We start from the raw sequence: 25,000 nt of genomic DNA on the forward strand, positions 1-25,000 counted from the left end.
ATAAGAGGCCTATGATCATCCACTGATTACATCACATGCAGCACACCCGAAACGCGAAGGTATTTCAAAACGTGGCAGTTCTAAAAATAAAAGAACACGGGACAAGGTTGGCTCAGGGGCACAATACGTCTCGAAGCTCCTGGTAAAGGACTCCTGCTTCCGGCCATTATACATTTGTTTCTTAGGCCATAAAGGAGTGTTGAAGAGCTTCACTGATTCAGGTACTTTAACCTTGTATTCCCAGGAGCTCATACGGCAGCTGTTGCTGAATTCCAAATAAGGCGACGCCTTCAGCATTACATCATGGGTTTTTACTTACCTTGTATCACGTGCACATGCTGCTCTTGGATCCAGTTCTGGATGGCGGTGGACGAGATCGGTGATCGAGCTGGTCTGGGCATAGCAACGGTGCTAACGGAGATCTTTTTACTGGAGTTTAGCAGCCACGGGATGCCGAAAGTTAGTTACGTGAAAGCAGCTGAATTGTATGTGGTCGTGTCGTTTGCTTTTATCTTTTCAGCATTAGTGGAATCTGCTGTGGTGTACAAAGCCAGTGCCATCATTCTAAAGGGAAACACAGAAGATGGAAAGAAAGATAATGATCAGGTATTTTTCTTGACATAATCATTCAGTTTAAAGTGCTACTATGACCAAAAGATCAATTCTTCTTTTTTTTTTTGGATTTTAAAACTATGTAAAATAAACACTGAGTGACCCAAGTTTTAAGCCTTGATTTCAAAAGGACACCCGACTGTTTTGTTTTTTACTGGAATTTCCCAATTTAATGGTCCGCGGTTACTAACTTCAAAATCTTGAGAAAATGACGTCAAAAACTCACTAGGTACGGAATGCAATGCGTTTTTACGCGGCCGAATTAATATGCAGCACGGGAGTTTCGAGCTAGTATTGCATATATAATGAGCTGCGTTTGCATGTCAGTGAATAAATGACGTCATTTCCCTAGATCCAACCCTCTGAGGTCCAATCGGCCAGTTTTGAAAGTGAGTAATGGCGGACAGTGAAATCCAAAACGTACACTCAAAGTAAACAGCCTTTGGATAAAAGTCAAAGCTCAAAAATTTGACAGCCAGGTGTTAAGAAAACACACCTTCAAAATCTAAAGAAAAAAAAGGGCGTGATTTTCCTTTTACCGTAGTAGCACTTAAAGACCTCTAAGCTTGATCATGTGCCGATTGCATTTTGCACGTGAGTGCAAAGTGCCTAGCTACTAGTTGGCTTGATAGCTAAATTGGCAGAGGACTGCACTGGTATCGCAGCGGTCATGGGTTCAAATCCTGTTCAATCCTGAGCCCTCAGGCTTTCCTTTCGTTACTACGTTACTGCTACGGTAACGTTCGTACATGCGATGATCTATTCTAAAAATCTCAACACCATGCGTTTGGTACAAATGGCGACTGAGATTGACGTACAGTGGTAACGCCTTCATGTATAACCCTTTGATTCTTATGACCTAAACATTTATTCTCCTAACTACTTCCATAGATTTCTTCCTTTGCTGGTCATAATAATCTTCATTCCCAATACTTGTCTACCTGACAGTGTATTGAAATTGAGAGGTGAATTTACATTCTGAACCTGGCAGTCAAACAGGAAAGCCTTTCCGCTTTCGCGAATAAAGACCTCACGAGCTCTTTTTTTCGCGAAAACGGAAAGGCTTTAATTAGGGACAAAACTTGTTTGACAAAACGCAAATTCATTCAATTTTCCAACATCCCATTCACATACTTTCGAAATAAGCTGGTGCATAATTACTGTACTGCCGTACTTCAAGACAAACAAGGATTGTCTTATTTTGCTTTCACTTATGCGGTTATTGATGATTGATTGATGATTTTTGGAATGTCCTTGTTTAAAAGGGAATGGTGAGAATGAAAGCAAAAGATGGTTTTTGAGACACTAAACGCCCTACTGCCCAGTTAGATACCTTTAGTTGTGTGAAGTACATAAAATTTGTCGAACGTTTAAGGAAGCCCTGAATTGGCTCCCATGAATTTTTTAAATCTTTGCCAATAGTTTTATCTTAGATTGCCAATTACTATTCTACAATGAAAAATGGGGGTCACCTAATTCATTACTTGAGTTATAAGCAAGTAAAGACGAAATATAGGGTGTCTTTGGAGAACTTTCACGTTTCTATGGTAACCTATTTCGTTACAATAGTAGCCGCATTTTGTTAAGCAATAATTGGTATTTCGATCAGGGCCGTAGCCAGAAAAAAAATTGTGACCGAGGCAATGACCATGGTTAAATTCTCTCCCTAGGTATTTTAGGCGTTTATGAGGACGGAAGCAAGTTCCTTTGGTTTGTCTCATACTGGCTACGGCCCTGATTTCGATGATTATAAAAAAGGCTAAAACGTACTAAAACTTTTAAGTAACCAAAACGTTTCAGACCGTTCGGTCATCATCAGTGGTACACGGAGGAAATCTACATACAACTTGGTATTGTTCGATTAAGTTATTCCTACGGGTCCATTGCAATTTATTTCACAACAACTTTTACACGAAACCAGATTACAATTACAAAGTACTCCAGAAGCTTGCCAACGACCCAAACCTGGTCGTCCTCACCCGTGGCAAAGACTCGTCAGTAGTAATCATGGAACGTGAACTGTATGTCACAAAGCTAGAGGGAATGATTAACGACGGCGTAGAGAAAGGAAAGTACGTGGAAACGTGAATGATCTAATTTCGTTCCAGAGCTTTCTGACCAGAAACTACAAAAACATCTTTCCTCTTGACAAATTCAAACCATCATCGAACCAGTCTGCTTTTTTCCATGAAACAGCTAAAACACACAAGTTTAACAACCCGTCCGAAATCAGCAAAGAAAGCCTAAAGCTGCGTGCAATAGCCCTTTTCACGGTTAGTTTTTCTCATTCTCCTTACAATGTAATCTAACGTGGATGTGAGGCAATTTCGGGTTAAAACTACAAAATAGCCCGAAATTGCCTCACATACATGCTAGATTATATTGTACTGTTGCAAATGAAAAAACCTGACCGTGAAAAGGGCTATTGTCAGCACCTGCGGCAATTATTGATACGAGACAGCCAAGTTTCTTGCCTCTCACCGAAAATGAATACGACATCAAGAACACAACGGAATTTTCGGAACGCCTAAACAACCGCTCACTGGATGAACCAGAAATCGTAGTATCCTACGACGTCTCCTCCCTTTTTACAGACTGAGGTCCCTGTGGATGAGACAATCAACTACATAGTCGAAGAAATCTACACAAGAAACAAGCTGCGTAAACTTGGGCCCAAAGCCCTCTTTAAACGACTACTCTGCAATGTCATCAAAAATACTGTGTTCACCTTCAAAAATCGCCTAAACAGACAAGTCGATGGGTGCGGAATGGGAAAGCCTCCGTCGCCAGTGCTTGCAAACATTTTCATGGCTAAATCGAAGGAAGACGTAGTCCTCCCATACAATATCAATCCTCCCTTCTATGACCGGTATGTAGACGACTGCTTCTCTAAGAAAGTAGAAAACGAATCCGACCGAATGCTTGAGCGCCTCAATAACTGCTATCATAACATCAAGTTCACAGTCGGGGAAAAGCCCAATCAAACTTGGACACTGCTTTTAAGTATCAAGAACAAACTTTCCACCGCCGTGTGGCAAACTAGGCAATGTCCCAACCCACTGGTATTCCCAAGTACCAACTAATTGGAAAAGAAACAGCATGGTGGGGGCGCTACACAGGAAAAAGCGGCTATCAACCAATCTTGAGTCCGACATAAAAGAAATAACCGAGTTCTATTTCAAAGCAGGTTCTCCCAAGCGCGTCATTCAAGCCACAATCAACCGTTTTCGCCACCAAACAGACAAGGAAGAGAGTTTAATCACAGAATATACGTTTGATGAGAGCACTCGCCTCCCACCAATGTGGCCCGGGTTCGATACCCATACTCGGCGTCATATGTGGGTTGAGTTTGTTGATTCTCTACTTTGCACCGAGAGGTTTTTCTCCGGTACTCCGGTTTTCCCCTCTCCTCAAAAACCAACATTTGATTTTATTTGCGTTAACTTGTTAATATCAATAGGCCATTTCCGAGTTCATATCTGCCTCCTCTTCAAAGCGAGTCTAAGTGCGAAGTTTTTGTGATTGTAATTCGTTCTACTTTACATATGAATGAAACCTAATTTTCATAACAAAAACTTCGCACTTAGACTCGCCTTGAAGAGGAGGTAGACATGAACTCGGAAATGGCCTATTTATAGTGTCCCCGATTAGTGCTCTACGGCGCTAGAAGATTAGACACTTAAATAAAGTTCCTTTCCTTTCCTTTCCTTTCCTTTCCTTTCCTTTCCTTTTATCATTTTGTGGCAAACACGGGAAATCAATAGTTTATTGAATCTCAGTGATGAAAACCAGCACAAATCAAATGTCATCTATCGTGCCGAGTGCAAACGTTGCGAAACCTACATTGGGGAAACAAAAAGAAACTTTGCAGTGCGAAAGGCAGAACACGAGAACAAGTCTCATAACTCCGAGCCTGCCCGTCATCTAGCAAAACATCCAACCCACGCATGCACCGAGAAAACCACCTTCCGGAGGATAATGATAATGAAAATGATAATGATAATGATAATGATAATGATAATGATAATGATAATGATAATGATAATGATAATGATAATGATAATGATAATGATAATGATAATGATAATGATAATGATAATGATAATGATAATGATAATGATAATGATAATGATAATGATAATAATAATAATAATAATAAAGATCAAAATATAAACACCCCGAAATCGAGATTGAGCGAATGTGGGGGATGAAGGCCACAACGATCCCAGTTGTGATTGGAGCACTGGGACGAAGAAAAAAGGGCTTGGAGAAATACACCAAACAAATCCCGGGTAACATCAAAATTAGTGAACTACAGAAGATTGCACTGCTAGGAACATCTCGCATCCTAAGAAAGACACTCTCTATCAAGTAGGATAGACTTCTACCTCATTTTAGCCCTAGGCCAAAGGAATGGGCTCGGCTATTGTGTTCTAAATGGGCATAAAGTTATAGAGATAGAATAATAATAATAATAGTAATAATAATAATAATAATAATAATAATAATAATAATAATAATAATAATAATAATAATAAATTTATAACGCGCCTTTTCCATGCAAAGATGATCAAAAGCGCGTAAATAATGGAGGGCCTGTTACTTGCTTGCAAGAAACCAACCCCTAACAAACAAATACATTCTTTCATTGCGAAACTGTTCCCCTTGGGAATAACTTAATCGAACAAAACCAAGTTCTAAGTAGATTTCCACCATGTACCACTGATAATGACCGTACGGTCGAAAATGTTTTTAGTAAGTTTTAGCCTTCTTTTAATAATTATCTTAAAAAGCAACTATAATGACATTAATTGGTATTTCATATCGTAACATGACATTGCTGTTGCGTAATACAGTGTTGTAGTGACAACCCCTCTAATGAGGCCCTGACAGGAAGGGGGGGGGGGGGGGGTTTCGTGTCGCTTGTCTGAATTTTAAAATCACTCGTGTCGGGGTTTAATCGGCTGATTCTCGGCCTTGACGTCACTGTCGGAATTTTGCTGGGAAAGGATGTCTTTTGTCGGAATGTCTTTATATGTGCTGTCGCTACTTTTTGGGCTATGTCGCTTGTCGGAATTTACCCTGTCAGGGCCTCTCGAATAAGAAGGTATCTTAAAAGTAGTGAAATTTGTTCCATCGACCTGAAGTGCTACTCTAAAACGCTTGTCATCGTACGTTCGTATGAGTTTGGATTTTTCTACACCAGAGTGTGTAAATAACCTCAAGTTACACTAGGGACAAGAGAAAATTGAGCTATTATAGTTGTGCTTAAAAGTCATAACATTTTTCAGGATCAATGCAGCTCCGTTGGGGGAAAGAAATCGCGCAATAAAGTGTTTACCACATCTGTTGACTCTACCAGAATATGTGAGGTGTCAAACATTGACTTTTCAAGCTGCAATGAAGCAGTGGACCAATCTACGGATTGCATAGTTGGAAGTAAACCAGTTTGGGAAAATGAACTCCCCACAGAAGACCCGTGTGCAGCATCTTCAAGAAGCTTGGGGTCTATGATTGACCACGGCTCACGTTTCGCCTTTCCTCTGATTTACATCACATTCACCATTGTTTACTTTGCGCTCGTGTAGGTGCAAGGGCAAAACTTGTATAAATGGCGCCCAAATTTGAATAACAATACTTGATACATCCTTAGCCTCACATTCATGAGAAAAATGAGGAGGCAGTGTGGCCCAGTGGTTAGGATGCTTGCCTTAAGATCCGGAGATCCCGGGTTCAAGACCCGCTCTGACCACTTGTTGAATTTGATCCTGGTAGTCCCTGGTTCAACGTCTCAGCTGCACTTGTAAATAGCCAACTGGCTTGCCTCCGGCCAGTTGGGATTCTTAAAAGTTGTTGTTGTTATTCTGTTCCGTCGTTTCGTTGTGTTTCATTGGCCCTGAAAAGCCCCTATGGGGAGCGGTCAATTAAGTATGTATGTATGTATGTAAAAATCCTTTGTCTTGAAACATAAACACCAGGCTAAGGATGTATCAAGTATTGTTATTCAAATCTGGGCGCCATTTATGCAAAGTGTCTATGTGGGTTAGGGTTAGGTGTCTTCGTTTTTTGTGTGAAGGTGTCGTTGTTAGTTTGTCGCGCTTGTAGAAAGTGATAGTTAAATAGTTTATCGTCATACATTCGAAAGGGTTTTAGCTTAATGTAGTAATTTTCAGTTCAGTTCGTGGCTCTTTAAGAGCAGTTTACCTTAAGTTCATTTTACTTCCTGGCAGATCAGTTTCTTCAACCCTTAGTGTTGGTTAGCTTCAAACGAATGTTAAGGCACGCGCAAACGGTTTCAAACATGTTGAAACGAAGTACAATCGATTTTGATTGAGCTTAAAAGCGTGAAAACTTTGCATTAACAACCACTCAACGTTTGTTTTGTTATCGCGAATTTTAAATGAAATTAAATTCTCCCGGCAGAATTTCTAACTGAATAAGCAATTTGTGGGGGGAGCACCCTTCCGGCAGAAAAAAGCACTTTTGAGCAGAATTTGAGAAGAATAACCGAAAAATCAGTAGCACTAATAATATGAACAACATTACTGAGTAAGAAAAATGGAAAAATAAATTATAACAAAAGTGAAAAATACCTTGTGAGTAATGTGATTTTTAACCCAAGCATTATTACATGATTCCCTCACATGCTTTCAAGTTTAGGAAAAAAATATATATAGCCCAAAGGACCCAATAGTTTGGGAGGCACCGAGCAGTATTCGAGCAGAATCTGGGTGTCCTAGCAGAATTTCGGGTAGAATAAGCCATTTTATGAGCAGAATCGAGATATCCCCTGTTCGTGGTGACATTAATGATGTCTTAGGTCACGTGACTCGTCAACAAGTTTTAAGCCACATGGTGGTGAAGAATTAAGGCGATTTACTGTCGACATTTAGTGCTAAGGTGTACGGACCAAGGTATTTATCACATTTTACGGTTGATAGTTAGATAGAATTTTAACAAGAAGACACACTGTAACTCGGAGGTCGCCACGTTCATTTTTGTTCGATTTCATTCAAGCACGTCTGATTCTCCAGGGCGGCGATCTACGAAAAGCAACACAATCGCAAAAATTGACAGCGTTAGTGATCGAATAATCGCACTTGTTTGTGAATGTTTGCGACGTTGTTACGTGTATATGGAATCCAGGCTTTAGCAGAGGACAAAGGAAACTACAAGAAAGTAGGAGAAGAAAATAAGCAAGCCTCTGTATTTTCTGCGCTAGCTAAAGCGAGGCAGTGTGGCCGAGTGGTTAGGGCCCGTGCCTTGAGATCCAGAGATCCTTATTATCATCATCATTATTATTATTATTATTATTATTATTATTATTATTATTATTATTATTATTATTATTATAACATTTTAAGTCGGAAAAACGTTTTCTCTTCCACTTAATTTGTGTAAAGCCTGTTACTGAATACGCATGCCCTGTTTATCATTATAGCCTCCCGCAATACCTTTCGTTTGATCTTGAGGGATGCCAAAGACGATCATTGCGCATGATTTATCCAGATTGCTCGTATGATGAGGCGCTTTCCATGGCTGAGTTATCTCCCTTACCCGAGCGGCCTGAGCTCTTAAGTGATAAGATATTTAATTCCATCTTGTGTAATCCCTCGACCAAATCCTCCGGGAATTGAACTCTATTATTATGCAAACGCTTCCTTTTGTTTCCGTTGAAAAACATACCTGTTGATCACGTGAGTGAAAACCAACAATTGCGTTTTATCAAAATATCTTGATAGGATATCATTACTTTGAGCATTGCTATTTGGATATTTTATTGATATTTTGGTGATAACAGAATGATAATATCCAGAAATCATTTTCATCATAATGTGCATGTCAAATATCAAACTATCATTATCATACGAGATTATTATGATAGTTGCTTAATAATTTTCTCTTGCAAATTCTGTAATTGTCACTGTCATAATCATTAACTTGAAAAAGTGGTAAATTGAGATATCAAAGTGTCAGTATCAAATCTTGAGAATAGCATGGAAAAGTATACTTCAGAATAGCAAGCTATAATATCATGTATCGCTCTCATTCTCAAATCTCAGTCAAGGGATTTCATCACATAAAGGCCTGGCCGAACGCTCGCAACATTTCAACGCAACATCTTGCAACATTGATGCATGATGTTGCGACCTGTGTTGAATGGACTGGCCAAACGCACGCAACCTATGGCAACAGGATGGCTAAATGTACGCAACATTGTTGGGCAGCAAGATGTTGCGTTGAAATGTTGCGAGCGTTTGGCCAGGCCTTAACAAAGAAGAACAGACAATGAGAGTGATTGTTTGATATATCATGATAATATCAAAATCCTCCACATAACTATACAATTTTTATGAACATTTCCTGTTTGAATTGTATTATGAATACCATCATCATACGAATGTAATAGTAATTAAAATTAATGAAGCTGAAGAATACCACAATTCATCTCTCTATTATAGGAGTAGAAGGAAACCTTACTGAATAAAATATTCTGATAATATCATGATTTATCACTATATCACAAGAAGAAGAAGAAGACACTCTTACTTAATTACATATTCTGATAATATGATTTATCAATATATCACAGGGGAAGAAGAAATTCAAAGTTAATTAAATATTCTGATAATATCATGATAAATTATGCTTATATGATAAAAACCTAATGCGAAATATCAAAAAATCAATCCCTTTTAAAACCAGTAATAAATCATGATATTATCAACATTGCTTAAAAGAAACATATAAGATATTTCTTGTTAGTAAAATCCAACTAGTGGTCTATTATCAATGCTGCGTTCTGATTGGTTGAGCTACTAGTAGGCTATTTGTTATAGCCCACTAGTAGCGAAAAGCGCCGGCTTTGAAAACCAAAACAACAACTAAAGTCTAGCTTTAACTAGCGAAAGATGTTTTGTATCGATATTTTTTGACCAACTAGTTGGATTTTACTAAAACAATTATTCCTCTCGCCCTCATGGCCTCTGAATCAATAGCCCATTCGGCCTTCGGGCCTCATGGGCTATTGACTCAGAGCCCATTCGGGCTCGAGGAATAATTGTTAAATATATCATTAGATAATAATTAGTCATGATACAGTGATAAACCGCAATGCTATCTATCTACAGATTCACTTCAAAATGTAACTTATAGGCCCGGTTCAGACGCCGTACTTCACATGAGCCAAATCAAATTCGAATTTAGACCGACCCAAATTAATTAATCCCGGCTGAATTGATTCAGACGCCGAACTTAATTGCGCCGAAATTAATTCACAGAGGCATACTATGACTGAAGAAAACTGCAAAGTTGTAATAATTTCTGCATTTGAATCGGCTCATGTATCAAATGGACCAAACCCGCTCCAAAGCCGAAATTCCGGGCTAAGCCAGGCTTTACAAATTGCTTAGCCGATCCGAATTAGACCGGTCGTTAGCGTTCTGAATTGATTCACATGAACTTAATTCAATGAATTCGATTCGGCTCCTGTGAAGTACGGCGTCTGAACCGGGCCTTAGTACTAGCGTAGGTATTTCGCGATTATTTCATCTTGTTAACCTTGAACAAAGAGGTGAACTATCATTTAACTGGATTTATAGGAACAGTTCTCAAGTGAAGATAAAAAGCGAACGATTTCCTGTTGTATGTTCACGTTATGGTCAACACCTGAAATTAGGTGATTTCACGTTGTTGTTTTGTGGACCGCAGCAGTAAAATTCACCGGAACGCGTGCAGCACGATTATTTCTCCTTCCTTTAATAACCAATGATTTTGTTGGTTTTCACTCACGTGATCAACAGGCATGTTTTTCAACGAAAACAAAAGGAAGCGTTTGCATAATAATAGGGTTCAATTCCCGGAGGATTTGGTCGAGGTACCAACATGGCGGCCGTGACGTCATGTGAAAACCGAGAATTCTTGGTTTGTGGCGTTGCCGTTGCCGTAGCCTACGGTGGCTTCAAAGGGACATCAATAAATCTAGTATTTTTTTATACAAGTTCGAGTTTGAGTTTGAGTTCGAGTTCGACTTCGAGTTTGAGTTCGACTTTGAGTTCGAGTTCGAGTTCGAGTTCGAGTTCGAGTTCGAGTTCGAGTTCGAGTTCGAGTTCGAGTTCGAGTTCGAGTTCGAGTTCGAGTTCGAGTTCGAGTTCGAGTTCGAGTTCGAGTTCGACTTCGAGTTCGACTTCGAGTTCGACTTCGAGTTTGACTTCGACTTTGAGTTTGAGTTCGAGTTCGAGTTCGAGTTCGAGTTCGAGTTCGAGTTCGAGTTCGAGTTCGAGTTCGAGTTCGAGTTCGAGTTCGAGTTCGAGTTCGAGTTCGAGTTCGAGTTCGAGTTTGAGTTCGAGTTTGAGTTCGAGTTCGACTTCGAGTTCGACTTCGAGTTTGAGTTCGAGTTTGAGTTCGAGTTTGAGTTCGACTTTGAGTTCGAGTTCGAGTTCGAGTTCGAGTTCGAGTTCGACACGGTCTCCACCTTTATTCAGCGGGCATCGCTAACGTACTGACTCAACTATCACCAAAGAGATGGTTATTCCCAGCTATTTACCAATATCGCGTGTTAACGTCAACGACCGTATCCTTTAAACTTTGTTGAAACTATCAGAGGGTTCTTCAGTAGAAGTCAGCCATCTAATGATAGAGGTTGAGCCTTAACATGCAGTTACAGGTAACGATGCGATCAAAGAATACTTCAATGCTGGTTTTCAGTATGCTGAAATTTTGGGTTTCCTGTACATTTTAAATGGCGTGTCTCTGAGGTTAGTGTTGCCTTTGTAGTTGGAACATTAGATGATTGGCATTGATTCGTTGATAAAATCATATGTAATGTGTATTTACAGCTTGAGGCAACTAAAACGTATTCTCAAGGCTTTGGGATTGTCACGAAGAAAACGGCCGAGTGAAATTTCGAATGTTGTAGATGCCATTGAGGTAAGGCTAGCATAAGTCTCTTAGATTTACATTCGTAATGTTCATAGATGCCGTATGTTTCTAACTGAAAAAGGACTACGTATAGTATGCAGCTCTCTTTTATATTTATTGAGGCAAAGTCATGGAAACCGAGGTCCTATTCCTTACGTTTACAACTGTCTTAGTTATTGCACTATTTATATGTTCAAGTATACAAAAATGGATATTATCTATTTAGATAGAACTCTCTGGAAGTGGAAGCTGTGTTGGTTATCGCCAAATACATCAACGCCTCCGTGATGACTATGGCCTTGTCGTGGACAGGTATTTCTAAATTGTTATTATTCTCAATATGCCTTCATTTACACGAATAGTGGAGGGGAGCAAGTAACTGGCATGGTTAAAGTCGTTGCTATTTAGGCTATTTTAAGACATCTTACTGGGGCCGAGTAACAGTAACGTTTAGTCAGAGGCTCACTAGGCTGTTTTTATTCTTTTTAAAGGAATACAGTTCGTTTAGTAATGGGCCACCTCGATCCAGATGGAGTGTTAAGAAGAACTAGAAAGAGATTTATTCGGCGCACATATCACTGCAAGGTTGAAGTTACTGTATTTAGCTTAGTGAAACATGAAGTATTTTGCCATTCAGTTTGCACACCTAGAACCCTTTTCCGCGGAATTGCTGTTTTTATGTATCAATCAGTGGAAGAAATACTTACAACTCTTAACAGTTACCTATTTTCACGACCACATGCCCTAAACAAAATAATTTTCATTGTAGGGTCCAAACTTTTTGTGGCACATTGATGGCTACGACAAACTGAAGCCATTTGGCTTTGCCATTCATGGAGCAATTGACGGGTATGTAGTCTATCAACATATTCATAGAAGTAGCGTTCTTGAAAAGCAAGTTTTTCGGCATATTTTAATCAAGCTGTTTCTTTTCTACAATAATGCCCTTGAATGAGCTAAAGAAGAGTTGAATTTGTAAATTCCTCAAATGAAGTATCCGTACTAAAACAGGGACTCGATTTCCCAAAGATCGATTGTTATTAGCCGCCTAACAAAAATACGACCACTACAGGGAATAAATAAAACCACTACCAGTAACGTTATGTGTTTACGTGGAATCGGATTATTATACTGGAATGTTACTTAAAACTAAACAGGCTATGTTTTCATGCAGATACTCCAGGAAAATATTATGGCTTGAAGTGGCACACACTAACAATGATCCATATGTTGTTGGTAACTACTTTGTGGAATGTGTGGAGCAAATTGGAGGTTAGTTTTGTATTAGTGAGGCCATATGTTTTGGGGTTTCTTAATTATTCATGAGTTGATTTTGTGTTATCATCTTTGTCCCGGTAAGGAGCCCCTGTTGTTGTGAGAGGTGATTGTGGAACTGAGAATGTGTATGTTGCTGGAATTCAAAGGTTTCTACGCAGAGAATGTCAAGACGACCTCGCCGGTTTTAACAGTTTTATGTATGGCACTTCAGTGGCAAACCAGGTCTGTTCAATTACACTGTTTTATTGGGAAATGGCTTAATTACAGGGGAAAAGAAAATAGTTTGAGTTAGAGCAATTTAATTTTGAGCTAACCGTAGATCAAAGCTCTCTCGACGAAGTAGTTAAAAAAGATAACTAAAATAGTATTCTATTTCCACACAATTCTCATTAGTTATGGTATGCCAAAGTTGATCCAGCGATTTTAGGAAAATAGAACAAATGTCACCTCGAATATGAATTTTCAGCAAAGAAAGGTGGGAGCGTGGGTCGTTCCACCTTCATCCTTGCTTCGTACAAACCCCATCATTACTGAGAGCTTGGGGTTAAATGTGATCACAATGTAATTAAAGTGTCAAGAAAATTTGCTGGTGTTTCAATCACTTTGTATTGGAATGTGATCTTAAATATCATTTCATTTGAGCTCGGGTGTAAGTGACGTTGAATTTGTAAGACGGTGACTTATGAAGTATGTGTCGCCCTGTTTTAATTGTTGATAAGATGTTACAGCAAACTAGGAAAATTAATGTGAATTGTGCTGAGAAATCATGATTTGATGTAATCTCCCTCCCCCACCCCCACCACCTCTCTAATAACCGCTCACTAATTGGCCCTTTGTATAGTTTATCATATTTCTCATTTAACATTTTTTGCATTCATGAAGAGGATTGAGGCATGGTGGTCTTACCTTAGAAGGTCAAGCACGACATGGTGGATAAACATGTTTAAGGTAGGATGGCCTCTTTCAGCGTAGCTATCAGATAGATCGAATGACAATGAAAATTATGGTGTGCTATGCAGTATCCATTTATTTAACTTCACAGAAAATTGATTATGGCTTTATGTTAATTTACTTCTAGGAGCTTAGAGATCAAGGGTTATTTGACGACTCCCATATACTGCATGTGTAAGTTTAAATGCATTCTTTTCATCTGGTGTGTATGCATACATAAGTGATATTCAATACCTCAACATATCATGTGCGTGGGTGTCTTCCGAGTTGGCAAGTTGATATTTCGAGCCACGTGGAATTTAGCAAAATGTCCCCTCAAGTTGTTACTTTACCAAATAAAGGATTATTATTCCACTACAATTTTCCTCTCCGTATTCGTTCTATTCTAGACTGCCGAGTCAAACCAGTACGCTACACTATAGAGTAAACGATCAATTCATATTTTGCAGGTTATCCCGACCTCGTGTGTTAAAAGGAGAATAGTGGAATAATTCTATGTTCATAATCACTCATTATACCAACTTTTGTTTTCAGAGAATGCTTGAGATTCTGTTTTATGCAACCTATTCAGACTGAACTCCATCGTGTTGCACGCCATTGGAACACTCACAAAATTCGTCCATACTCACACCAAGAAACGCCCCATGGAAAACCAGATGTGTTATTCTTCCTACCGCAGTTAAAAGGTACTAGGTAAAAACAAATTAAGGCGCGCAAACAATAAAGTGTAGTCCTAGAATACAAGATTACCAATTATGGTAATAGGTATAACAAAGTGGGCGATTCCATATAAAGGAAGACTCGCTCAGCAGGATCGCTGGTAAATGACGTGCATATATTAAAACTATATCTTAAGAATTTGATCTGCCATAGTGTGCTTGTGGCCATCATGGTTTCAAATAGATAAAGATATCTAACCCCAGCATTCACAAATCCCAGTGTTTTCCAACATATTTTACAACGAAGATGTTGTCTCAACAACGATGTCACTTTTACTTAGATACGCGGGACTACAAGACTCTCGTGGACAGAGAAGACTTGGAGGTCGTAAGAGATTTGTACTGTAAGGACCGCGCAGAATGTGGATGCTCTGATGAATTTGCCGAATTCTTTATCATGCTGATGGAAGAGAATGGAATTGCTAACGAAATCAACACCCCTGAAGAAGCAAGAAAACTTTACTTAGTGCTACTTACACTATCAGAAAATGAACTGTGAATGTCGGATTTTATGAAGAATCAGTCAATTCTTATGCTTCATAAACGTGTAATTTAATAGCAAGTTAATCGAACTTACACAGTTTCACAAGTTCCCAAACTTCAACAGCTATCTCAAATTAACTTTAAAAACACAGAAAAGATTTCAATGATTTTATGTGTACTTTAACGTTAATATATCAAAGCTCCACCTATTTCAAAAGAATGGCAATATAGGTTAACTTTTCGTATAACACAGAACCCTATTTACAGTCCTGGCCTCGGTTGTTGAAAAGGTGGATAGCGCTATCCACTAACTGGATAAATCACTATCCACTGGATAACTAAATTGGTTTTGATACCGTTCATCCTCTGGATAATGATTTATCCGTTGGATAGCGCTATCCAACTTTTCAACAACGGAGGCCTGATGTAAAGAACTGTTTCGTACAGGAAATGGAGTAAAATGTTAGAGAAATTTCCGGGACTGTCTTTTTGGTTATTGAATCTTTTACAAGGGTGCATACTTAGCAATCTCTAACAATATTATAAACACATAATAAGTGAAATCGACTTTAACACAATTACAGTCCTCGATTGGTCAACTCCAAATGGCAACCTTTCTGGCTGATAGAGAAACAAACAAAACAAAATCGTTTCCGCAATGTTCAAATATATGAAACGATTCCTAACACAATTTCAATGACGTAAGTTTTTAGCGTACCATTGCAACCTTTACCGCCAGGCTCTCTATCCGCGACTTAGTCCATCAGATCCCAAAAGGCTGTGTTTGTCAAGTAATAATCGAGGTTGGCGGAGAAATGTGCGAAGCTGTTATAACCTTTCGGCAAAACCAGCGAACAAAAGCAAGTTCTCGCTTTTGGTCTCATTGCGGCTTCAGACATGTTTTCAAATTGCACCGCTATTTTCTTGTTGGGTAGGACTAAGTCACCACCTGTGCAAAAACGTAAAAAACGACTCAACATTTTGGTGTCTGCCGCTTTCAAGTATCGCACTAGCCAGGCGGCAACTTGCTCCTCTTTCTTGTCAGATATCACGTAAGTAATGCTCTCTGTAACTTTTGTAGAGCTTGGCGTCGTTTGGCTGTAGATCCCCCCTATTTCTTCTTTTGTGACGTCTGTCCAAAAGTTTCCCATCCCTTCTCTGATCTTTCCAAGGAGATAGAAGGGTTTTTGGATCAATTCCGATCTCGACACTTGCTTCACAATTTGAGGGAGATTGCTGGCTGTCGGAAAAGTCGTCACATTGTACTCAGACAGGATGTCTAGAATGTCGTCGCTGGGAAACGGACCCTCCTCTCGACCCTTTGTGAGTACCTGACGTTCCCTCTCCGGCAAGAGCTGTAAAAATGAGGTGACTACTTGCTGCTCGCTGACTTGACCAAATAATGTCTGAATTATCTGTGCCTCTGCCACTTGAACTGGAAAAGTTCCTGTCAGAAGAAACTGATGACTCATGATTCTTCCCACAGCCACGTAATCCTCGTCTGTTAAGGAAGGGCGTGGTACGAAGGCAAATTGCTTATTGCCTTCGCAAAACCGCGCTAAGAAGGAGTCCCAGAAGGTGGAAAACACCTCTCTCAAAACGCCATCCCCAAGAGCAGTCTCACGTAGGAAAGAAACGGATAACGTAGAGCATAAAATGCCGTCATCTTTATAGAGTGTCAGTAGCTCATTCACAACATCGTGGCGGTCAATTATGACAATTCTGCCAGGCAATAAACCGCCAAGGTGCTTGATCCGTTTTTCTTCAAGGGACTGAACTGCGTGGCTGTCAGAGTCGTTTTCGCCTTGCAGAAGCTGCACAGGAGGGGTGTCGTTGACTTGCTCGACCTCATAGCTGGACAGATCATCTGGCGAAGGCGATAAAAGTGTCATCTGCTCTTGAACGTCAGACAAAGTGTCTTCGTTTGCGCCTTCAAATTCCCAACCGTCAAGAAAATGGACGTCATTTTCATCCCTGCAGAGCGGTATGGGTTCTTCCGCCACCGTCATATTGATAATGGTGTTCTTAACTGTCATTATCTGGTCTTCGGGATACAGGGTTGAAGATGGAAAGGCAATCAGACGGAAATGTTCCGGTGTTGTAGATAGGGAACCGACCCAATCATAAATTCCTGAAATCGTACCTTCAGGACCAAATGCTCTGGTAATCACACCCAAGATGTTATGACGTACTGAAACCCTCACATGAGGTTCGTTGCCGCTTGGTTCCAAAGGGCAGCGCAGCTCACGCCTCTGCCGAAGTCTTTCTAGTCGTTCTGCCTCTTCCTTGGCCATACTCACTTGCCAAGCAAGGTCTGCTTTTCTTTCCTCTTTGCGTGTTTGCTTTCCTTTGTCTGCTTCAAGAGAAGCCTCTACCGCCTTCTCAAGGTCTTCAAAATATTTTTGACGCTCAGCAGATGTTCCAATAAGCCCGTCATTTTCACCAAAATAAGGGCTCGTTGTTGGGCTTGCTTGAAAATCTTCCGGACGCTCAGTTGATGTTCCAATGAGCCGCTTATTTTCGCCATAAGAGGAACTGGTTGGTGGGCTAGCGGCATTTTCCTCAAAGGTTGCTTTCATCAATTCGTCATCAGAAGAATCATCGGCTTCAGAAGAATCGTTTTTGTCTCTGGTTAACAAGTAAAGTCTTGGCACTGGAAATCCTGTCATCTGCTTATACTTTTCAGCAGTAAATTCCAATGGTCTGCCTCCGTCGTTCATAAATCTTACAAACTCGCCACTGAAATTTCCAATGTCAATGCTCATTTTTTCCATCGGACCAACTGGGCTCTTACCGTCAGGAAAGAAAAGACTAAGCGCGATGTCCTGGCAATCGTCTAAAGATGCAAGGCGCGGTACTTTGTAAGTACGGGTGCCACCTCCGCTGTTGCTCTTCATTTGCACAAAACCACGACCACTTCTCCAATGCTTCCAACCAAACTCAAACTTCAGGGTTGCAGTCTTGGCCATTTTTCTATTTGACCCCCCGTCGTTTTCTGGTTTTGCAGTATCATCCACGTGTCGTTTATTACCTCTTTTACCCTTACTCTGTCCGAGGATTTCTTTAATTTTAGCAATTTTCCGCTCTCTGTCCTCCGACATTTTGTTACTCTTGCGATTACAAAAGGCTTGTAACTTTAGTCGATCACCCTTAGCCGTCAATCCGAGGTCTACAAGGTCCTTGTCATTCATAATAACCACAGCCGCTTTATCAATCTATAATTTAATGGAGTTCAATAGAAGATTAGCAAATAAATTAAAGAGTCAAACATAAATTTATGCGTAAGACAAGTGAATTTACTGTTATTGGTTTTATTTCACGACATGTTAAAAAAGTACTATAATTTGACACTTGCATTTAACCGACGCAGTGCAATTGTATTGCAAACTACAAATACAGATCAACTTCAATGTGGGGCTTCATTAGTTTCAAACCCAACTCAGTGTACACATACATTCCTATTAGTATTATGGTGAAACGCAACCTCAGTGTGGGGATATTGTCGTTATCAATGGACAAACACATTACATATTTCTAAAATGATTCTAGTGCATCTCAGTTGTCTTTCTCCTCTGACAGGAATTTCTTGTTTATGAACTTCAGCATCGTGCAAACACAGGGTACTCAGGGAACCTAGATTGCAAAACAGTCGTTTTTTCTCAAGTTTTTCTCTTAATCCCACTCCCACTCTCCATTTCATAATTTAAAGGTTTAAAATTGGGTCAGATCTGAAATACCATTAAGGAAATCCTTTTACAGGCTGTCTACACACCCCACCAAGGTATGTGTGTTATAAGTGGCATCTCTTGTCTTGAGAGTTTCAATAATCATCAATCAAGAATTAAAGTCAACAGGAAGACCCAATCAAAAGGTTGTTTTGGGATCTATTATTTTATGATTTAGTTGGGCCTTTTGCATCTCATGGTTATTCTCTCAGGTTCCTGCCAGACTGCAACACAGTCCAGTGTTTTGCATTGGTCTGTCTTTGAACGAAAGGTCTAGCAACGGGTTATTATACAAACCTGCTACATTACTTCAAGAAATGGATTTTGTTTATGTAAACATTCGAGAAGCAATCCAAAAGCTTTAATTTGCCTATGAACCAAACCTAATTCTTGGCCAGAGTGTACAAAACCCTGATACCCCATTTCAGACCAGAGTGGCTCAAAATTCAAAACCCTTTAGTACCTCTCAAACCTTTATAGGTTATGTAAGGGAGCACCACCCTGGATGAAAGTTATAATATATACCCTTTTAATGCATCAAACATTTTCGCTCGCAAGCAATTGACCGAGCATTTTCCCTGCTAAAACTGGGGAATATTCGAGATTAGTATCACCCAACTAGTGGACTAATGCAAATCCTGCATTTTGATTGGCTATGCTATTAGAGGACTATTAGTAATAGTCCTCGAGTAGCGAAAAGCATGATGTTTCTTTCGTTTTATTCCCAAATAAATATATTTTCAGCTTGCATTTGCTAACTTTATTATTGCCTTTTCTGTCCGACTAGTTGGGTGACACTAAAACAATTAGACCCTTCGCCCTCAAGGGCCACGGGTCAATAACCCATTCGGCTTCAGGCGCAAGGGCTATGGGTCTAATTGTTAAATATACCTCCTGTACCTAATATGGTCAAGGAACGCGTCAGCAATAAAGCGAGCTGAAAACATTTTTGCAGCCCTGAGAAAAAAATGGCAAACAAAAGCTGTTTTGGACTGGAATTGATCGAGGCAGAAATAAACATGCAAGAGTTGTTGATCCTGGAGTTTTCAATAAAATAATTATTCTACTTGGGCCTGCTGGATATAAAATGATTATAACCAACGCGGTACGTTATAACACGTTATAACACTTCATATCCAGCGCGCCCTCGTAGAATAATTGTTAAATATCCTTGTTGCAAACAATATTTGAAGGATAATAAACACATTGACTTTCAAGAAATACTCGGATATTTGTCCTTGGAAATTATATGTTCCTTGAAGCGCACAGTCTTCCGCGAGCGAGGCTCACGGAAAACTGTTTGCTTCGCTGAAAAGATAATTTCGAAGGACAAACATCTTAGCACATATTTTCGCGCCAAATGGAGGCTATTGTTTATTTAGCACTACAACTATTAATCCAGTTAACTGTTGTTTATGAGGAAGAAATTTAGTAGTGCAAGAACTGGAAAACATATTTATAAATACTGCTAGAAATATGTTCGCTCGCATGATGCATGAGGGGAAACAACGCAGGAACTTTTACCATATAGATAAATAAACATTGCATCGTTCTAATCAAATGTGCCTTGAAATTGCTTTCTGCACTAAGGCAGGTGTGAAAATGTATGGTCAACGAAACTGAAATACATCCCACGATAAGTTATCGATCAATAAGTTATCCCGGATTGTCGAATGTTTATGTAAAGCTTACCTTTTCCTGTATAAACGTTTGTATTACATCCTCCCCGACTCCAGCTTTTTTCAAGAAGTCGATAACCTTGAAAGTACAGTTTACTTATTAAAGCTGATCCTACAAGTTGCTTTATGTTAAATGAAGGTCAGAAAGGCAGAAAATCGTGCTCTTACCTCATTTGATTCACTCAGTTCTTCGCTTCCGCCACTTCCATTGCTAAAGCTAAGGCTCGATTCCGCCATCTTTATCGACTGATAATGAATGCTGAGCCCCCAATACTTTTTGCACGAACTGGAACTGGAACTGGAACTGGAACTCGAATTCGAAGCCGAACTCAAACTCAAACTCGAACTCGAACTCGAACTCAAACTCGAAGTCAAACTCGAACTCAAACTCGAACTCGAACTCAAACTCAAACTCAAACTCAAACTCAAACTCAAACTCGAACTCGAACTCAAAGTCGAACTCAAACTCGAAGTCGAACTCGAACTCGAACTCAAACTCAAACTCAAACTCGAACTCGAACTCAAACTCAAACTCGAACTCGAACTCGAACTCGAACTCGAACTCGAACTCGAACTCGAACTCAAAGTCGAACTCAAACTCGAAGTCGAACTCGAACTCGAACTCAAACTCGAACTTGTATAAAAAAATACTAGATTTATTGATGTCCCTTTGAAGCCACCGTAGTAGCCAGAATGACGGGAACTTGAGAAATGTTCCGAAGTGTATAATGCACTGCACGTGCATCCTTGCCATCGACGAAGCTATTGCTTGACCTCACATGAAAAAGCATCTGTTCAAACAGTGATAAGTCGCTCATCATTTCTGTCTCGCTGTTACTAGTTTTTTGTAACCTTTTTAGTCAGTCAATAAAAGGCGACCCCGTTTTAATTGGATTGGCCAAAAGGTACGTTATTTCTCGTGCCAACTGAATTATCGCAGCTCCTGGAACAGACAATCGTAGTCATCAGATTGCAGTAAATAAAATGAGACCGCAAAATAGAAAAAAAAGGCATGTTGCTATCGTAAAGTTAACGCCGTTGGAGTATTTACCACTTAAAGAAGACGAACGAAAGATCTACTTTTTTTGTAAGGACCTTCAAGCGGTATACGGGATCGATATGATTCAAATGCACGGATTTGGGTAACGGGTTTCTAAGCGAGGCATTTTGTGTCTTACTTTTAATATCGTGAGTGAATTTTCACTGTGAATATCATAAATCAATTCTTTTTTAAGGGTCGATCGTTTGCCATTTCGAGGCAATGGTTTTGTGCTGCACACTCGAAAATTGTCTGACATTTCCTGAAACAATCAATCACATTATATTTCCTTTTTTTTTTTTTCGCTTTGATGATACGGCTTTGACAAACTAACAAAGTCAAATGAGCTTCCGTAAATTATGGGGGATTATTTTCTTGTTTTGTCTTTGCTTGAGGAGAATTCGACCATATCAATACACTCACCCGCAAGCAAAATTAGATAAAAAGGAATGCGCCTCAATAATTGTAATATCCGTAACAACGTCCTACATAATAAATATTGTTATTTAATTCCAGTTGACGATAAAAATTCGATTTTATTTCTGAACAAAGGAAGAACCGATTAAACCACCTCTTAAAAATACCCATTTAATTAAAATAACGCATCCGTAAAAATAACAAAGGGTTTAGTGCTCAAGGAAATAGTAATTCGTGGAGTAACTTCTTCCACTAAGTCAGGGCCGTAGTCGCCGTATCCAGTATGAAGCAAACCGAGGCACTTGCCTCGGTCATTATTTCGAGATTTTTTTAAAATAAGACGTGATTCCAGTGTTTTCTTTACAATGTACTCATCATGAACACCTAAAATACCTACGAAAAGAATTTAACGATGGCTTCGGCCCTGTAAGTATGAGCTATTACTGGTATTTTCTTTGTCGTTGTCGTTCTCTTTCGCTCTCCTTTCGTTTCTGTTCTAGACATAGGTCCTCCAGGACTTTATCAGAGCCTCTAAAGATATGCCAAAAATTGCAATACAGAGAAAAAAGAAGCTCTAAGCAAAGTAAAAATAAACGCTCAGCTTTAAGTTACATCCGGCTGATGCTTGACTTGAATAACTGCGTAGCCACCTGTGTGGACCACAGACATCATGATATGTCAAACTGGATTGAAACCAGCGAAAAATGCAAAAAGAAAACATCTTCCAAACCGTTTTCCACTTGAACACAAAACGCGTTGACTGTGTAATAACTATAGTCAATGTAGTATGGCCGTGTCGAGCTACAGAAAGCGCGCGAAAAATGAGACCTCCCTTAAGTTCAGGTGAGTTAACCTGGGTTGAGCCTGCAATCAAATGGAAAACCAGTACCTGGGCAGCGGTCAACTTCAAAACAACAGCTGACCTCGGTGAACTCTAAGTTTGAGCCCGCGATATGGTCAAGTGAAACTGGTCAGCGGATACCTTGTTTTGACAGGTGTCAATTGATCAAAAACATGGATGTCCAATATCAAAGGTGTATGCTGTAAACTTGCATGATACTGATCACATTGGCATACATCGACTGGTGGACGTATGTACAAAAGGTCGATGGCGTCATGGCTATAAAACCAAATTTTCTCGCATATTTTCTTAACAATGGTGCTCCGCGCGCGCGGAGCTCCACTATTACGCTAAACGCGAAGACAGACAGGAGAGACGCAGTCTAACCTTTGCTGGCGTCATCTTGCAGTATTAGATCACTACCTTCTAAATAGACTTTCAGATGAAACACTTCTCGCTCGAGGGGTATCGCCAAAGATTGTGTACCGGAAAGTTCAAGGTTGTTCTCTTGTTTTCTTTGTTGCAGAAATCGATTCTTCTTGCGACTTCTGAAGAATTAGATAACAAAAGGTACGTTTCTACTTTTAGATACACATAGATAGCCTTCATTTGTAAGCGATAAGTATTAGCGCAATGAAGCTTGTGGGGTCCTTTCTCAGCAAGGAAATCTACTTAAGTAGAGCAAAAGGGGTTTGACGAAATCCTTAGACTGGAATTGTCGACTTTGACCGTTCTGGCAAAAGTCAATAGGAATCTTAAGCAACGACAACGGCGACGGCAACGAGAGCGTCATCTCAAAATATAAATTCGCGTTATTTTAATCGCTTCGTGACTATTTCAACCTTTTTTAATATGACTGGGGTGTGGTAGTTCCTCAAAAATGACACTGGTAGGAACGGCGTTCAATTTAGGGCTGAAAGTGAAAATTTATCCTCAAGTACTGACGTTGTTCATAAAACCTCAAATTAGGCTATTTCACGTTGTATTTTTGCTAACGACGGCAAAGAAATGGACAAAAGTGAAAAACGCACATGCAGGAAGTGCAAAGCTATTGTTTTTCCCCACTAAATATGCAAATTTATGACGTTTTCGTTGCCGTCGCCGTCGTCGTTGCTTAAGGTCCCTAATATTAGATTCAGTACCAGCATCTTCAAGGTTTTTCTTTCCACAGACTCCAATTTTGTTAACCATAACTATTTGCGAGTTTACAAAGCCATGTAACAATCCGTGAAAAATGCAAATTTCTTCTTAATCGCTGTGCCATACGCCTTTTTTGAGGGAAAATTGAATTTAGTGCTTGACTTGAATTAAACGTTGACATTTCGACCCACAACATGCTATAATTTAGACTAAAAGCATTTTTATTACCTCTGAAATTGTACACTTATTTCATGCCCGCTGTAATAACTTCACCGTTGAAAGTAGCAATATATTAAAAGCCAAAACGACAATTTGGATCCGCTGGAACAAAAGAACAAAAACGCCAAAAGATCTAAAAGATACCGATTATTGAAGAGTAGAACGTTATTTCAACGAGTTTTTGTCACGTTTAATGCGTGATAAACAATTCCATTGTAAGTCACTTTAATGTCAAAAATTTTTTTAGAAAAAATGTTAAACGTCCAATTTTAAACCTTTAAGCTTTGATAACGAGCCAATGATGAGCCATCAAAAGCTAGTAATTTCTTTGGTAGCGAAAGTGTTAAATTAATGTACACATATATTAAAAAGCCACAACTTTCTTATGTAATCTTTATCATTTTGGTCTTAGTTTTGTCTTGTGGCGTTGTTTTGTCATTGTGTGGTGAGGTTTTGTTATAATGTGACGAGGTTTGATAATTACGTGTTGTTTTTCCATCATGGTGTGACGAGGTTTGAACCCTGCGTGTTGTGTTTCCATAATGATGAGTTGAGGTCTTCTTTTGACGTACCTTTTATGTGGTAAGGTTCTTTCATGACATCAAGTTTCTCCCTTTATGTGATTATAAACATAGCACGTCAAAAGGAGACTTCAACACATCATGATGGCAACACAACACGTAACCACCAAACCTCAACACATAATGACAAAACCACATCACATGATTACAAAACCTGCTACATAACGACAAAACCATACCATGTAATAATGTTGCCACAATACACTATGACAAAACTCCCAAAATTTCTTGAAAGTACAAAAAATGAAATTGTCCATTTTCGAATCTGGTAGAGGAGGGGGGGGGGGGGCATTGTTTTTTTGTCTGGAAAATGAGAATTACTGGTCCAGGAGGGAAAATAATTGTACATCTGCCGCTGCAAAGGTTTCTTATTACTGCTTCCCAAACCAAAATGGG

The 25,000-nt window shown here is 39.5% G+C and overlaps 3 protein-coding genes and 1 long non-coding RNA gene across 4 annotated transcripts in view; 3 read left to right on the forward strand and 1 right to left on the reverse strand.

The window, feature by feature from the left end:
- Window positions 1–7,169, forward strand: part of LOC138024197 (gamma-aminobutyric acid receptor subunit alpha-5-like) — a 12,386-nt gene extending 5,217 nt beyond the window's left edge. The window contains exons 5-6 of the mRNA XM_068871309.1: window positions 245–606; window positions 5,904–7,169. Of these exons, the coding sequence (XP_068727410.1) occupies window positions 245–606; window positions 5,904–6,200 (659 nt within the window). The 3' untranslated portion in view covers window positions 6,201–7,169. The remainder of the gene's footprint in view (window positions 1–244; window positions 607–5,903) is intronic.
- A 4,913-nt stretch (window positions 7,170–12,082) lies between these two features.
- On the forward strand, window positions 12,083–12,948 carry LOC138024918 (uncharacterized). Its single transcript, XR_011127096.1, has 4 exons — window positions 12,083–12,117; window positions 12,302–12,381; window positions 12,707–12,804; window positions 12,893–12,948. It is a non-coding gene; the product is annotated as an uncharacterized lncRNA (long non-coding RNA).
- Window positions 12,949–15,547: 2,599 nt separating this feature from the next.
- LOC138023496 (uncharacterized) lies at window positions 15,548–20,604 on the reverse strand. The gene is made up of 3 exons (XM_068870497.1): window positions 20,536–20,604; window positions 20,381–20,446; window positions 15,548–18,178 (listed from the first exon to the last, which is right to left on the reverse strand). The coding sequence occupies exons 1-3, from the start codon at window positions 20,602–20,604 to the stop codon at window positions 15,719–15,721; spliced, it is 2,595 nt and encodes an 864-aa protein (XP_068726598.1). The 3' UTR covers window positions 15,548–15,718.
- Window positions 20,605–22,188: 1,584 nt separating this feature from the next.
- LOC138024198 (gamma-aminobutyric acid receptor subunit alpha-5-like) overlaps window positions 22,189–25,000 on the forward strand; it is a 26,566-nt gene continuing 23,754 nt past the window's right edge. The window contains exons 1-2 of the mRNA XM_068871310.1: window positions 22,189–22,249; window positions 23,191–23,234. The gene's annotated coding sequence lies outside the window, so the exon portion shown is untranslated. The remainder of the gene's footprint in view (window positions 22,250–23,190; window positions 23,235–25,000) is intronic.

This window comes from Montipora capricornis, chromosome 11 (assembly GCF_036669925.1).
Source record: "Montipora capricornis isolate CH-2021 chromosome 11, ASM3666992v2, whole genome shotgun sequence".
NCBI lineage: Eukaryota > Metazoa > Cnidaria > Anthozoa > Scleractinia > Acroporidae > Montipora > Montipora capricornis.

Excerpts from the sequence above, each read along its gene's own strand:
- LOC138023496 (XM_068870497.1), bottom strand. The coding sequence starts at position 20,604 with ATGGCGGAATCGAGCCTTAGCTTTAGCAATGGAAGTGGCGGAAGCGAA. Across the intron at positions 20,447-20,535 it reads AACTGAGTGAATCAAATGAG|GTTATCGACTTCTTGAAAAA; the intron begins GTAAGAGCACGA and ends TGTACTTTCAAG. Across the intron at positions 18,179-20,380 it reads AAACGTTTATACAGGAAAAG|ATTGATAAAGCGGCTGTGGT; the intron begins GTAAGCTTTACA and ends ATTAAATTATAG.